This window comes from Lemur catta, chromosome 1 (assembly GCF_020740605.2).
Source record: "Lemur catta isolate mLemCat1 chromosome 1, mLemCat1.pri, whole genome shotgun sequence".
Lineage (NCBI taxonomy): Eukaryota > Metazoa > Chordata > Mammalia > Primates > Lemuridae > Lemur > Lemur catta.
This window is the reverse complement of record NC_059128.1, coordinates 220362629-220375905: the sequence shown is the minus strand read 5'-3', so window position 1 is coordinate 220375905 and position 13277 is coordinate 220362629. Positions and strand designations below refer to the sequence as shown.

General features: G+C 40.1%; 1 protein-coding gene across 3 annotated transcripts in view; it reads right to left on the bottom strand.

Moving 5' to 3' along the window:
* Nucleotides 1-4698: 4698 nt before the first annotated feature.
* The window catches only part of LMLN (leishmanolysin like peptidase), a 68590-nt gene continuing 60011 nt past the window's right edge, over nucleotides 4699-13277 (bottom strand). For all 3 annotated transcript variants that reach the window (XM_045540085.1, XM_045540088.1, XM_045540086.1), the window contains 2 exons: nucleotides 10003-10213; nucleotides 4699-5419 (listed from right to left, as the gene is read on the bottom strand). In XM_045540085.1, the coding sequence (XP_045396041.1) occupies nucleotides 5319-5419; nucleotides 10003-10213 (312 nt within the window). In that variant the 3' untranslated portion in view covers nucleotides 4699-5318. The remainder of the gene's footprint in view (nucleotides 5420-10002; nucleotides 10214-13277) is intronic.

Below are 13277 nucleotides of genomic sequence, written 5' to 3'. Positions count from 1 at the left end.
TGTCTATAGGCAGAAAAACATATCTATCCATATAAAACGGGAAAGGTATTGGTCATATACACACACAGGTCAGATCACATATTTGGATTCCTCACTGTCCAATTTATTTTGAACATTAAAAAAAATGAACTTCCACTGGAACCCCAACAAAGCTGATTTAAACAAGCTCCATTTAAGTAAGCTTACTGGAGAGATTGTGAACAAACACTAATTTACGTAATAACATTCTCTAAATAAGCTGTATTCTGTGAACATACTGTAAGGTAATGTAAACAAGATAAAATATGAAATGTAGACAGCTTTATCTTCAGTATGCTGAGCAAGTAATATTGGATTTATTCAACTATTTGAAGTAATTTATTGCATATAGTTCTAGCTACTTCTAAGAAATATTTAAAACTTTAAAAAATCTAAATATTTTTATTAGAAAATTCCCACAAATATCTCAGTTCAACAATTACGTCACACAGGCTATGTCCGATCAGTTTCACAAAGTGCTTGGCTCCATGTCACCGGCAGAATGGGCCGAAGTGCACGTGGGAAAGGCACGTCCTTGGGACTTCCTCTCACACTATATTTAGGTTATGAGGAGGAATCACACTCCATGTCCACAGCCACAGTCTATTTGGTGCTGCTGTGTAACGTGTGGTCCTGGAACATGCTAGGGTTGGTCATGCACTGAAAATCCTGGCCCACGGCATCGACTGAATCGTCTGTGGACTGTGGCCTGCTTTTTCCTACTTAACTGTTTGAGGACTACTCCCTGCAGCTTTACATAAGTAGGACAACTTAATTCGCATTTAAGTAAAAACCGAATTATATTTCATAGTAAACACCACTTCTTCCCCAAGTGCAGTGCGTGACTGTTTGTGTTCCTCATACAGGTTTTAAAAAATTGATGATGTTAAGACACGATGCAAATTAGTTTTCATTTTTATTAAAGTTGCATTTTTCTAAGGAATGTATTACACTTAAAGTTCAATACCATAAATAAAGATTAGTTCTGAAATCTTCTATTTTACTTATCAAAAATGTAAACATAAAGAAAATAATTCACCACTCCCTCCCCAATCCAGACCCAATGTATCAGGAAAAAAAAATTCTTCTTTCAGGCAAGTTCTTTCTTCAGAATGAGCAGCACAGACTTGATTAAAATATGTCAGTCCTCTAGACTGCAAAGACAGGTCAGGAATGACCAGTGCCCACTGTGACATGGGTCTATGGGGCTGTGACTCAAGTCCATCTCCTCCTGCGGAGACTATTCAACTGCCCTCAGAGAGGAGCTCTTCTCTGTCCATTCAGCGCCAGGGACACGGACAGCAGGGAGGCATCCAGCACGTGACGCTGGGATGGATACAACACCAAGAAGTCATCCTCCAGGAGGCGGAGCAGAGCCAGCAGGGACCTCGCCATTCTGGATGAGTATGAGCCATAGGATACTGAGCTGGAAGGATTCTGAGAAATCATCTAGTCATTTTACACATGGCCTCAATCACTAAGTCTTCTAATATTGAAGAGAACGTTGATTAAAGTTTATGGAATACTCTGATATACTTATTTATCTTCCTAAAACTATTTAAACCCAATAAAATTATGTTTCAACTTCAAATACCAGTAAGCTCTAAGCCCACATAGGCTGAAAACTAATTTTAAGCATAATTTATAGCATTTTCAGAATGACTATTTAGTCTTAACAAAAATAAGTATCCTATAGGAAAAACGTAACAGTTACTCACGTTAAGAAATAAGTAAGGAAAAAGGATGTGTTCCAGGAGAATATCAGAGGGAGCTACATTAGGACTAGTAACTGCTTGCCAGTTTCTTTAAAGCTGTCAGCTAAAGGTTACTGACATGGCTTTTGCTTCCTTCCTTTAAATCCTGTTCTTGAAAACCTGAGACAAAGTCACTTGATATTTTGGACAACTGGGACCTCAAAACGATCAAAATGAATCTAAATCTGAACTGAAAACCGAGGTAGTCAGCTTTTATAAGCATTTGACCCTTTCTGAGTCAGGAAGGGACTCCCGTCTACTGTCCCCAAATCAGCTGCTCCCCATTCTCCTTCCTGCTCAGCCTCACTCCCACCACGCTGCAGCCTGCTCGCTCTCTTAACCAGGGCCTTGCTCTTGTCCTCCCAACACAAGGGCATAACCTGCCGCAGGACATCAATATACTCAAGTTCTTCAGTTCACAGCTGAACTCTACACTAATAATTCTGCACTGACATCTCAGAATTGAAAAACTCTTTGCTTCACTGTCATATTCTAAGTGACTAAAACGTGCCTGTTAAAATTTCTTACGGGTTCAGAGTTCTAAGTCTTGTTGAGTACACTATGCAGAATCAGTGATAAGGAACCAAGTTCAAGCCTTACTGAAGAGGAAGGGAGACAGCAACGCAGTTAGTTACCCTCAGGAACTCAAGATTTCTTGACATACGTGATCAGGTTTCACATCTGTGCAGAAAAAACACTGGGCCTCCAGATTCCAAGCTTAATAAATATATATACAAAAATGTCATCTATAATATTTTCTCCAGAAAGTCATCAGTGCAAATATAATTATATCAATAAAAAATAAAGCAATTTCAAGTACAAAAAGCACCATGCTCGGAAACAATACTACCTAAATGGTATTACTGCACAACAGTCAAAATATAGTTGAACCTATCACTGAGAATCTCAAATATATTATTAATCCATTCTATTTTTGGTGAAATTCTTTATACAGCTTCACAGGATGGTTCATAATCATAATAGGCTTAAAGTTCATATTATTATAAGTTTCTTTAAAAATATGCTCTTCATTTCTCTCTGACCTTGAACAATTTATAGTACGTATGACACAGGCAAAATCTGAGCACTGGTCTGCAAACCGTTACTATAGATTAAATGTCCCTTATCTGAAATGTTTGGGACCAGAGTGTCATGGATTTTGGATTTTTTTGAATTTTGGAACATTTGCATATACATAATGAGATATCTTGGGGATGAGATCAAGTGTGAACATGAAATTCATTTATGTTTCACATATACTTTATATACATAGCCCAAAGGTAATCTTGTACATTTTTAATAATTTTGTGCATGAAACAAAGTTTGTGTTAAGTACTTATGTGTGGAATTTTCCAACTGTGGTGTCATGTTGGTGCTCAAAAAGTTATGGATTTTGGAGCATTTTTGGATTTGAGATTTCTGGATTAGAGATCTGGAACGACAAGCTATATTAGCTCCTCCACAGCTGAAGTTGACGAAGTTTGAGACCCCTAGTTTTTTTACAATGACAGATATCTCCAATTTAGAACTGCATGCAAATACGTACTTTTAAATTTACACATTTTTTTAAAAACTGACTTTTCTTTATGTTGGGGGCCAATATTTGGCTCCAATGCCAAATAGTCAGTTGGAATTCTTTTTGTTTTTTTTTAAGAGATGGGGTCTCGCTGTATCATTGGTCTCGAACTCCTGGGCTCAAGCCATCCTCCCACTTCAGCCTCCCAAGTAGCTGGAACTACAGGTGTGAGCCACCATGCCTGGATCCAGAATTAATTCCTAGTAATTATGCTGCTTTGCTCACTTAGCACAATTTCTTCAATGGAGTACTCAATATCTATATGCTGCATGGAAAGAAGAGAGGGAGGGAAGAAGACAGGGAGCTTGTCCAAGGGTTGTGTTTACAATGCCACAGGACTTCATTAGCTTTAAAGAGAAAAATTTGGCATCACCCATCATTAAAGAATTTCAAATTGGAATTACTAAATGGTGTTGGTAAGCTCTGGTTCCAGAGTAGAATTGCTTCTGTGGCCCAGAATCCATATAGTAACAGAAGGAGTGTGAAGTGCAGGAGGTAAAGGACATTTAAAGCAAAGGCAATCTTCCAACTTCTGTGGACTGAGCCTTATGTTATGTGGTAAAGTGGACCCTACTGGATGGGCTCTACACCAAACCTACACTTTGCTATTAGTAAACAGCTCAGACCATCTAGTTTTGATTCGTATGTTTCTGCTTATACATAACTTTCAGACATTAGGAATTCTTCTGTAACAATTTCTTAGCATACCTGAAAATAATTGCATACCTGCCTATACCAGAATTTCTTTTTGTCTTCATTGGTCAAAAAGGAATAGTTCTTTTTTTGTTGGATTAATCTTGTCGTAACTATTATCTGAAAAACATACAATTGTTTTCTTCTGTTTGCACGTCTTCAATATTTTTATGGGGCAGAATATTTTACTTTCTGCATCCACATTTTTTCAAGTCATTATGAAATGAAAGGAGAATACAAGTGGAAGGCTGAGCTCTGACAATCAGTGAGCACAGAGGGCTACGACACACAACAACAGTTCAGCAGGAAACTGTCACACAGCTGGCAAAAAAAGGCAAACACGGTTAAATCATAAGATTTAACAAAACATCGTTTAAAAAAAACTCTTTTTTTTTTTTTTTGAGACAGAGTCTCACTTTGTTGCCCGGGCTAGAGTGAGTGCCGTGGAGTCAGCCTAGCTCACAGCAACCTCAAACTCCTGGGTTTAAGTGATCCTACTGCCTCAGCCTCCCGAGTAGCTGGGACTACAGGCATGCACCACCATGCCCGGCTGATTTTTTCTTTATATATTTTTAGTTGTCCAGATAATTTTTATTTCTATTTTTAGTAGAGACAGGGTCTCGCTCAGGCTGGTCTCGAACTCCTGACCTTGAGCAATCCACCTGCCTCGGCCTCCCAGAGGGCTAGGATTACAGGCATGAGCCACCACGCCCGGCCAAAAAAACTCTTTAGAATCAACAACGAGAAGAATGATTTAAGTGTACCATGCAAACTCATTACATTTAAAAGAGGTACAATAGTGACACAGAAATCCCAATTCAGTTATCTTCTATAAATCAAAGGACAATTTATACCTTTGAGGACAAGATCCACAACTTATAATCTTGTAATAACTCGTTGTTGTTTAAGTTAATGCAGTATTTATGATGAACTCTCCCATCGTTTTAGGTTCATGAAAATGCTGAGGTATGTAATCACTCTGAAAATTCCACCAGTTATCCCACTTTCAAAGGAAAACTTCAGGAAGACTATGTATCCTGAAAAATACGTAATTTTGGTGACTTGAAATTCCTTCTTCTTCTCTAAGCTCTGAGGTGGTTGGGTTGCTGATGAGGAGTGACTGCTTTGCTGCAAGGTCTGATTTTGGCCAGCACTTCCCAGCCAAAGTCAGGAATGCCACTTCTGCCATCTGCAAAAGCTGGCACACACCCATTTGTTGTGCTTTGTTCACAGGAACATGACATAAAGGAATATCTTGAGAATTCACTTTTGCATTCCTAGTGCCACACACAGAGAAGGAATCCAGCCAGCAGAGGAAATAGATTGCCGAGCAGAAGCCAGAGGGTGACCACCAGATTAGAGGAACGGGAACAGAGATCTAGAATTGAAAACAAAAAATTGACTGTCTATAGACATTTTTGGGATAAATCATATCAAATAAATATTGACAGACTAGTACAGCGTAGTCAACAGTGGCTTCCTAAATGTATTTATTACCATTGAAGTGTACACCTAAAAATGGTAAAGATGGTAAATTATATGTGTGTATTTTACCTCAAGAAAAATACTTTTTATAAAAAGAGTGACTTCCTGAAACTCAGATCTGCAAAGTTGTTTTTTTTTTTAATATTATGGAGGATGAATATAATATATACAGAGGAAAAAAAGATGTAACCGCCATGTCAAGGTTAAAAAATGGCACCCAAGAAAAGAAAAAAAGTGTCTTAGGGTAGTATCCCAGCAAAGCTAAAGATGAATAAAAAAAATTAGCTGGTTGGCTGGGTGCGGTGGCTCACGCCTGCAATCCTAGCACTCTGGGAGGCCGAGGCAGGAGGATTTCTTGAGCTCAGGTGTTTGAGACCAGCCTGAGCAAGAGTGAGCCCCTGTCTCTACTAAAAATAGAAAGAAATTAGCCAAACAACTAGAAATAGACAAAATTAGCCAGGTGTGGTAGCACACACCTGTAGTCCCAGCTACCTGGGAGGCTGAGGCAGGAGGATCGCTTGAGCCCAGGATTTTGAGCTTGCTGTGAGCTAGGCTGATGCCACAGCACTCACTCTAGCCCAGTCAAGAGAGTGAGACTCTTGTCTCAAAAAAAAAAAAAAAAAAAAAAATTAGCTGGGCATGGTGGCACACACCTGTAGTCCCACCTACTCGGAAGGCTGAGGTAGGAGGATTGCTTGAGCCCAGGAATTCAAGGTTACAAGGAGCTATGATCGGGTTACTGTACTCCAACCTGGGTGACAGAGCGAGATCATGTTTGGGAAAAAAAAAAAGTAAAGATGATACACAGGAAAGTAAATGAATATCTTGGGTATTCTGAGATTGGATGAACTTTCTCATTCTTGTATGTCCCTTGTAACTAAGGTGACCATATAATTTATCACTCCAAACTAGTACTTTTTTTTTTTTTTTTTGAAACAGAATCTCACTCTGTTGCCCTGGCTAGAGTGCAATAGCACCATCACAGCTCACTGCAACCTCAAACTCCTGGGCTCAAGTGATGTTCCTGCCTCAGCCTCCTATAGACGCATAGCATGACACCTGGCTAAGCTTTTCTATTTTTGGTAGAGACTAGGTCTTGCACTTGATTAGGCTGGTCTCAAACTCTTGGCCTCAAGCGATCCTCCCGACTCAGCCTCCCAGAGTGCTAGGATTACAGGCGCGAGCTACCATGCCCGGCCACCAAATTAGTACATTTTGAGAATACAAGGGAACACTATTAATAATTATACCAGGACAACAGGCACATGGACTCTCTTGGGCAAATCAGGATATATAGTCCTATTTCTAAATATCTACCCATCCATCCATACTACACCAGGCTTGCTTTGGAAATAGCAGAAAATTCCATGAGCTTTGGGCACTAGAGGCATATTTTAATTTAGTCATGAACTATTATCACAGGTAAACTATTTCCCAAAACAATTCTCCTCATGGAAATATTTTTACAGCAATAGAGAGATGAGGCCAACTTGACTTTATTTTAGGATGAGTTGTCCTTTTTAATATTTTGAACAACAAAGATGGATCTTTGAAGATCAACCAAGTTTCAAGTCTAACTTGTTTAAAAACATAAGAAAAACGGGGCTGGTCTTCAGCTACAGAATGACTAGAATGATAATATCAAGGCACTGCAGCCACTCTTTGAGCACTATACAGTGTGGAACATCAATTTTCTTAAGAGACAAGGTCCTGTTCTGTCATCCAGGCTGGAGTGTAGTGGCCCAAACGTAGCTCACTGTTACCTTGAAGCCTGGGTTCAAGTGATCCTTCCAACTTAGCCTCCTGAATGGGTGGGACTACAGGTGCACTCCACCACACCAGGATAGTTTTTTTTTTGGTTTTATTTTTTTAAGAAAGAGGGTCTTACTATGTTGCCCAGGCTGGTCTTGGACTTCTGGCCACAAGTGATTCTCCTGCCTCCCAAAGTGCTGGGATTACAGGTGTGAGCCACTGCACCTGGCCTGGAACAGTATTTTAAAGTTATTTCACTGCATGTAATCTAGTTAACCCATGGGAAATTTCTATTCTTCCACAGTGGAATCAATTTATATTTGTTACAAATGTAATTTTGTTAGTATACAAATTCTATGAATAGCCAATTTATTAATAGCTGAGAACAGTGCTTCTCAATGTGTGGTCCCTAGACTAACAAAATCAGCATCACTTGGGAACTTGTTAAAAATGCAAATTATCAGGCCCCAACCCAGAACTTCTGAATCAGAAACTCTGGAGGTGAGGCCCAGCAATCTGTGTTTGAACACATTTCTGACGCATGCTAAAGTTTGAGAATCTCTGACCTACAGCTGCAAGGTTCAATGTGGTAGCTACTAGCTTTATTTGCTATTAAAATTAAATAAAATTAAAAATTTAGTTCCTGAATCAGACTATCCACATTTCACATGCACAACAGTCACATGTGGCTAATGACTATTGTATTGGACAGTGCAAATTATATAACATTCCCATCACCCCAGGAAATTCTATTCAACAAGTTCTGGTCTAGAGTATTAGGTCTTACCTGGAGTAAGGAAAGGACCCTGGTGTCACTAACATAGGCAAGTCCCTTTATCTCCTGATTCTCAATTTGGTCCAAAGGAAACAGGCAGGAGAGCTAGCTATTGTTTATTCCCTGTTGGTACTAAAATCTAACAAGCTATTAAAACATTAATGACAGCTCACTTATCTTTGTCATGCTTCAAGGGTGTCAGCTTCATCAATTCATAGCCCCTTGACCTGGTCTCCCTTACTCTTCAGTCCTGCACATTCTTCTCCTGTACGCCTAAGAGTCTCACCCTTGAACTAGCTGGAGGTAATTCTCTTTATCTCAACTCTAACTGCTAATTGTCTGGATCCCTGCTCATGTCTTGGCAACGAGATGGTGATAGTTTCTTATAGTTAAATCTGAGATTAGGTCTGAGGATGGCAACTCCATTAAAACCATCTATTTATGGACCCTCTATAGCCCTCTAATTCTAATCAAAGCAATTTAACAAGAATAATAACAAAATAAATTCATCCTACCAGCTTCACATTCAAAGTCAAAGTTAACTGAGCATCTGTAACACTATATTTACTGCATATCACATCAAATAACCTAAGATTTTATATTATTTCAAATAATTCATTGTATTATTGCTATTGTAACTGCAGAAAACTCAGCTGTCTCACTGGAGTACTGTGCAGAAAAGACTTAACATAGCAGGCCTGAGACTACTATCCTTAGAAAGTTTTGCTTGCAAAGCTGGCTCTTAGCCGGTATCTGGGGATTGGTTTCCTCAGAACTTTGCCCCATGAACCTTTTCCCCTTGCTGATTTTGCTTTGCATCCTTGTGCTTTAACAAATCTTAGCCATGAGTGGGACAAGCAGCTGAGTCCTGTGAGTCCTTCTAGTGAGCCAACAAACCTGGGGGTGGTCTGGGGGACCCCTAACTCAAGGACTAATCTCTGCTTATAGCCCCCTAGGGGGACAAAACCCCTAGGATTTTCGAAAGAAAGGAAGTTAATCTCAGAGGTGGAGAAACTTTTAACTTGAAACTGAATGTAGTGCTCTTTTTTCAATCAGAGCAGGGAATAGGCAAAGGATAATGCAGTTCCACTTAAAAAATATTTCCGGTTGAGAAAACAAAACATTGCAAAAGATTTTTATTGTTCATATTAAAAGATGTCAAACTTCCATAAAATCTCATAGATCATTTAAGTCAAAGCTTTAATTGAGAATTTATGAATTCTGCTTTTATAACTCTTAGCAGTGGGTCATCAGACTCAGTTTGAATATTTTCAATTATGGGGAATGTATTCTTCTTCAGGCTGTCCTTTGCAGTGCCCTCCTCGTTCTAAAGGATTTAATTGGAATCTATCGTCTTACAACTTTGATCTCTTGGTTCCAATTCTACTCTCCAGGTTTTTACGGAATGAGTATACTACAATATCCCTTAAAGAAAACCCCTTGTCTTTGTCAGCCTGTCTTTCTATCTCACTTTGTTTGTGTGTATTTATGTCTCTTTATGTCTTTCTCTTCTTTGTGGTTCTGTCAATTCCTTTTCTGAGTATTTTTTCCAGGGTCTTTCCTAGACTTTCATTTCAGCTGGTTATGATACAACTAAAAATATTTAATTGCTTTTTGTATTTAATGAGCAGAATTTTGTTTACTCTTAATTTCCAAATGAATGGGGGAAATATTCATTTTTTTGTGAACTTCAGTGAATAATTCTGTGCAACTCAGAGGTTCTTTACACAGAAAAGTTCCTCATTCTTGCTCTTACTGAATATAAATGTCAAGTTTACCAACCTTAGATTTCTAACAAGCGGGGTGGAGGATTTTTCCATAAAACTCCCATCAGAAGAGATGAATCTCAACTTGTTGTAGAGCTCTCTTCAAGGGAATTTTCAACATCTTACAAGAAAAGTCCCCCTCTTTACTTTTCCCTCTTTATTCCAACCACAGACAGTACCTACCCAGTGGTAGAGCTCGGGTCAGGTTAGTAGCTGGAGGATCTGTTTCTGGAGGACAGAGCTCACAGAAGTCCCAACACGATGGGCAGAGCAGGTTTCCATCGTGAATCCAGCCGTTCATCTGAATACTGACAGGGAGGACCTGCCCAGCTCTACTACACAAATATGAAGTATCTTGGACCCAAACCTTCAGACCTTGAGGTGAACAAGAAACCTTCAAATAGAAAGCAACAACAACAAAAAATCAGGTAAGATTCTAGAATATGAAATTTATCCTTTCAACTGCAGGAAATTATCTTAAAATTTACTAAAACTATTGGCTATAAAACACAATTTGGGATATGGGTATATCTTTAACCTCATATAAAGAGAGTTATTTAGGGTTTAAAAGAATTTCACTCTGTGGCAGTAGTTCTTAAAGTTTGAGTCTAACACCTTTTTAAGAATCTGATGGAAGCTATGGAGACTTTTCCTGAAAAAAAAAAAAAAAAAAAAAAAAAATACAAGGGAGGAGCACACACACAGTATTTTAAATATAATCCGAATTCATAGACCCCTGAAGCAAAGTTATAGAGAATAACATTTCTGTAAATTTCAGTATCCTGATATACTTCAGCTTAAATCTCTATCAAATAGCCATCAATCATGTCACTCTCTCCACAAATCACTAAATTTTTTTTTTTTTTTTTTGAGGAGAAGGAAAGAGAAGTTTATTAATTTGCAGGCAATGAGGAGTTTGGCAGACTCCTGTCTCAAAGTACCAATGTTCTGCCTCTGAGCAGACGTAAAGAGCTTTTAAAAGTTCTGATTAATCCCATAGTTCCATCTTTGGCTAAGACAATCTCCTGACTTCTGCCCAGATTCATGCTATCTTCAGCTAAGACAATCTCCTGACCTCTGCCTAGGCAATTCCCCCAAGCCATCTCCTGTGGCACAAAGAACAAAGGACATTCTCCTGTCCCTCCTTACTGGCTTGAGGCAGGGATGTAGGTTTTAGTTCTCAAAAGGGTGAGGGGGTTTTGAAGAGACAGAAAACATTTTTTACCCTTTTTCAGGACATTTTCTGTTACATATTCCCCACTGTCAATTTTACCCTTCCCTATCTATGAGAGAAAGGGTGATGTAGTCATTAAGCTACTTCCTGCTGAATTGGGGTGATGTTGTAGATGAAAGGTACAGATTATCAGGTGAAAAAGGGCATAAGCAATAACTACAACTGTGAGGACTGACAAGGTGAAAGGGACTGTGGCCTTGCACACAGTGTCTAATACAGGGCTGGGTAAGAAAGAAACATGGGACCTGTGAGTGCAGAGCTATTAGTTGAACGCTGTGGGCCATCTGAAAGATTGGCTTCTGTAAATTCAGAAATCATGTTCAGAAATACTTGTACCAAATGAGGTTTAGGATAACACACCCATCAGCAAGACAGATGAACAGAAAAGGTGATAGCTCGTGGATATCCTCACTAAGGAGTTGTCCCTCTATCCTACAGTCGGAACAAATAACCAAAGGAAGATTAGTGAAAATAATAATGTTTTCATTTTTTTTCTTTTTCTCACACTGATACTTTAGATCGGCTAAGGTGGGTCCCCCCACTGGGAGCTACACCTCTTTACTTTGTTATGATTGACCCAAGGTTTCACTTCTATTAATAACAATTTTAAGGAGGTGTGAGTTGTTAGAGGCACTTCATAGGGTCCCTTTCACTTTTCTGTTTCCAACTGAGGCAGGGACCTGAAAGAGGCAAACTCATGTATAGTGGTTAGCACCTGACCCACTCATTTGACATATTATTTTATTCTATTTTCTTTTACTCATGGTTATATTACCATACTTACCTTGGGATGCTAGGAAGGGTATCTGATAAACTATCTTTTTAGGGGCTTAACTTAAGCCTGCTTCTAAAGGGCTACCCTTATCCAGAGGAGGGCAAGTGGCAATACCTTATCCCACTGTAGGTGGGTTCCATGTAGTTTTCATTCTAGATGTAGGGCTTTGTTTACTTGCTGGGTTACCTCCACTATAAAGGAGGGTCCATTATTGCTCTGCTCAAAGGAGCTTATGAACATTCTGATGACCTGTGGGATTATTGAGTCCACTGTGTCCAGCTTTTTGGAGAAACGGTTCACCAGGTTCCCACCTGGGGGCCAAAGAAGTTTATGGGTGACCACAGGGCACTGTGTAGTAGATACAGGTGTAGACAGCAGGAAGCAAAGATTCCCTCGATGGTCACTGCCGTGGAGTAGCCAAACACAGTGATACCTTGAGCTGTCAAGCTGTCTTTGTAGCTGTCTGTCCACGGCCTCCATCCCAGCATGTTATTCTCCATTTGTTTGGCCTCTTTCCCTGGACTGTTGGTGCCTGTCATCCCATCATCCTCCAAGGCCTATTCCTGTACACATGCAGGAACTCAATGAAGGCCCTGTCAGCTCCTGGTAGGACCCCATCTCGGAGTGAGTTCCTCCAGAAGGACTTCAGTAACCTCAGACACTCCTTTCTTTCCTCCAGATAGGGCAAGCCTCTACCCAGCCTGAAAAGGTATCTACCAATACAAGCCTAGGCATCTGTGTAAAACTGCCAGTCACTGAAAGGGTGGACCCCCTCATGTTGGGCTCCCTGTGTAGTGGGTCGCCTTTCTGTCCTTGGACTGCCCAAAGTACATAAACAGTTAGTTGTAAACGGGGTCCTCTCAAATGAGGTCCCACCAAATCCATCAAGGCATCACATTCCCAATGTGTGTATTCATGCAGGTGCCTCATAAGAGGCCGAGCCAAAGCTTTGGGTAGGAGACAAGTCTGTGAGAATTCTGTTTCCATTTAGTTGTGCCATCCCAAATGTCAGAGACTCAGTCTTTAGTTTTAAAGGGATCCAAATCTAGCCAGGGTATCAAGGCCCCAAGGAACAGATCACCTCCAGCAACCTCCTTAGCAGTTCTGCCAGTGGCCTGATTTCTTTTTGTCATGCTGGCCACCCACCCGTCTGGGCTCAGCCATAGCCTATATTAGGGCCATTACTTTGGTGGCATACATAATATCTTTACTCACTTTTGGTAGCTTTCTTCTTGCCAATGCTGTAATGATGTGTAGGCTTGCTGAGGCCCAAACACCCTGTAGATTCCAACAGGCCCTGGTATTTATCCAGCAGGAGCTTGGCGGTGCCACCCTGGAGGTGAGCTTCTGGTTCTTCTGAAACAACTCCCGGTGCTCCTGCTGCTTATCCAGGTCTGCCTCCTGGGCCCGCCGTGACAAGTTTCTCAGTTGCCACTTATCTATGGCTGC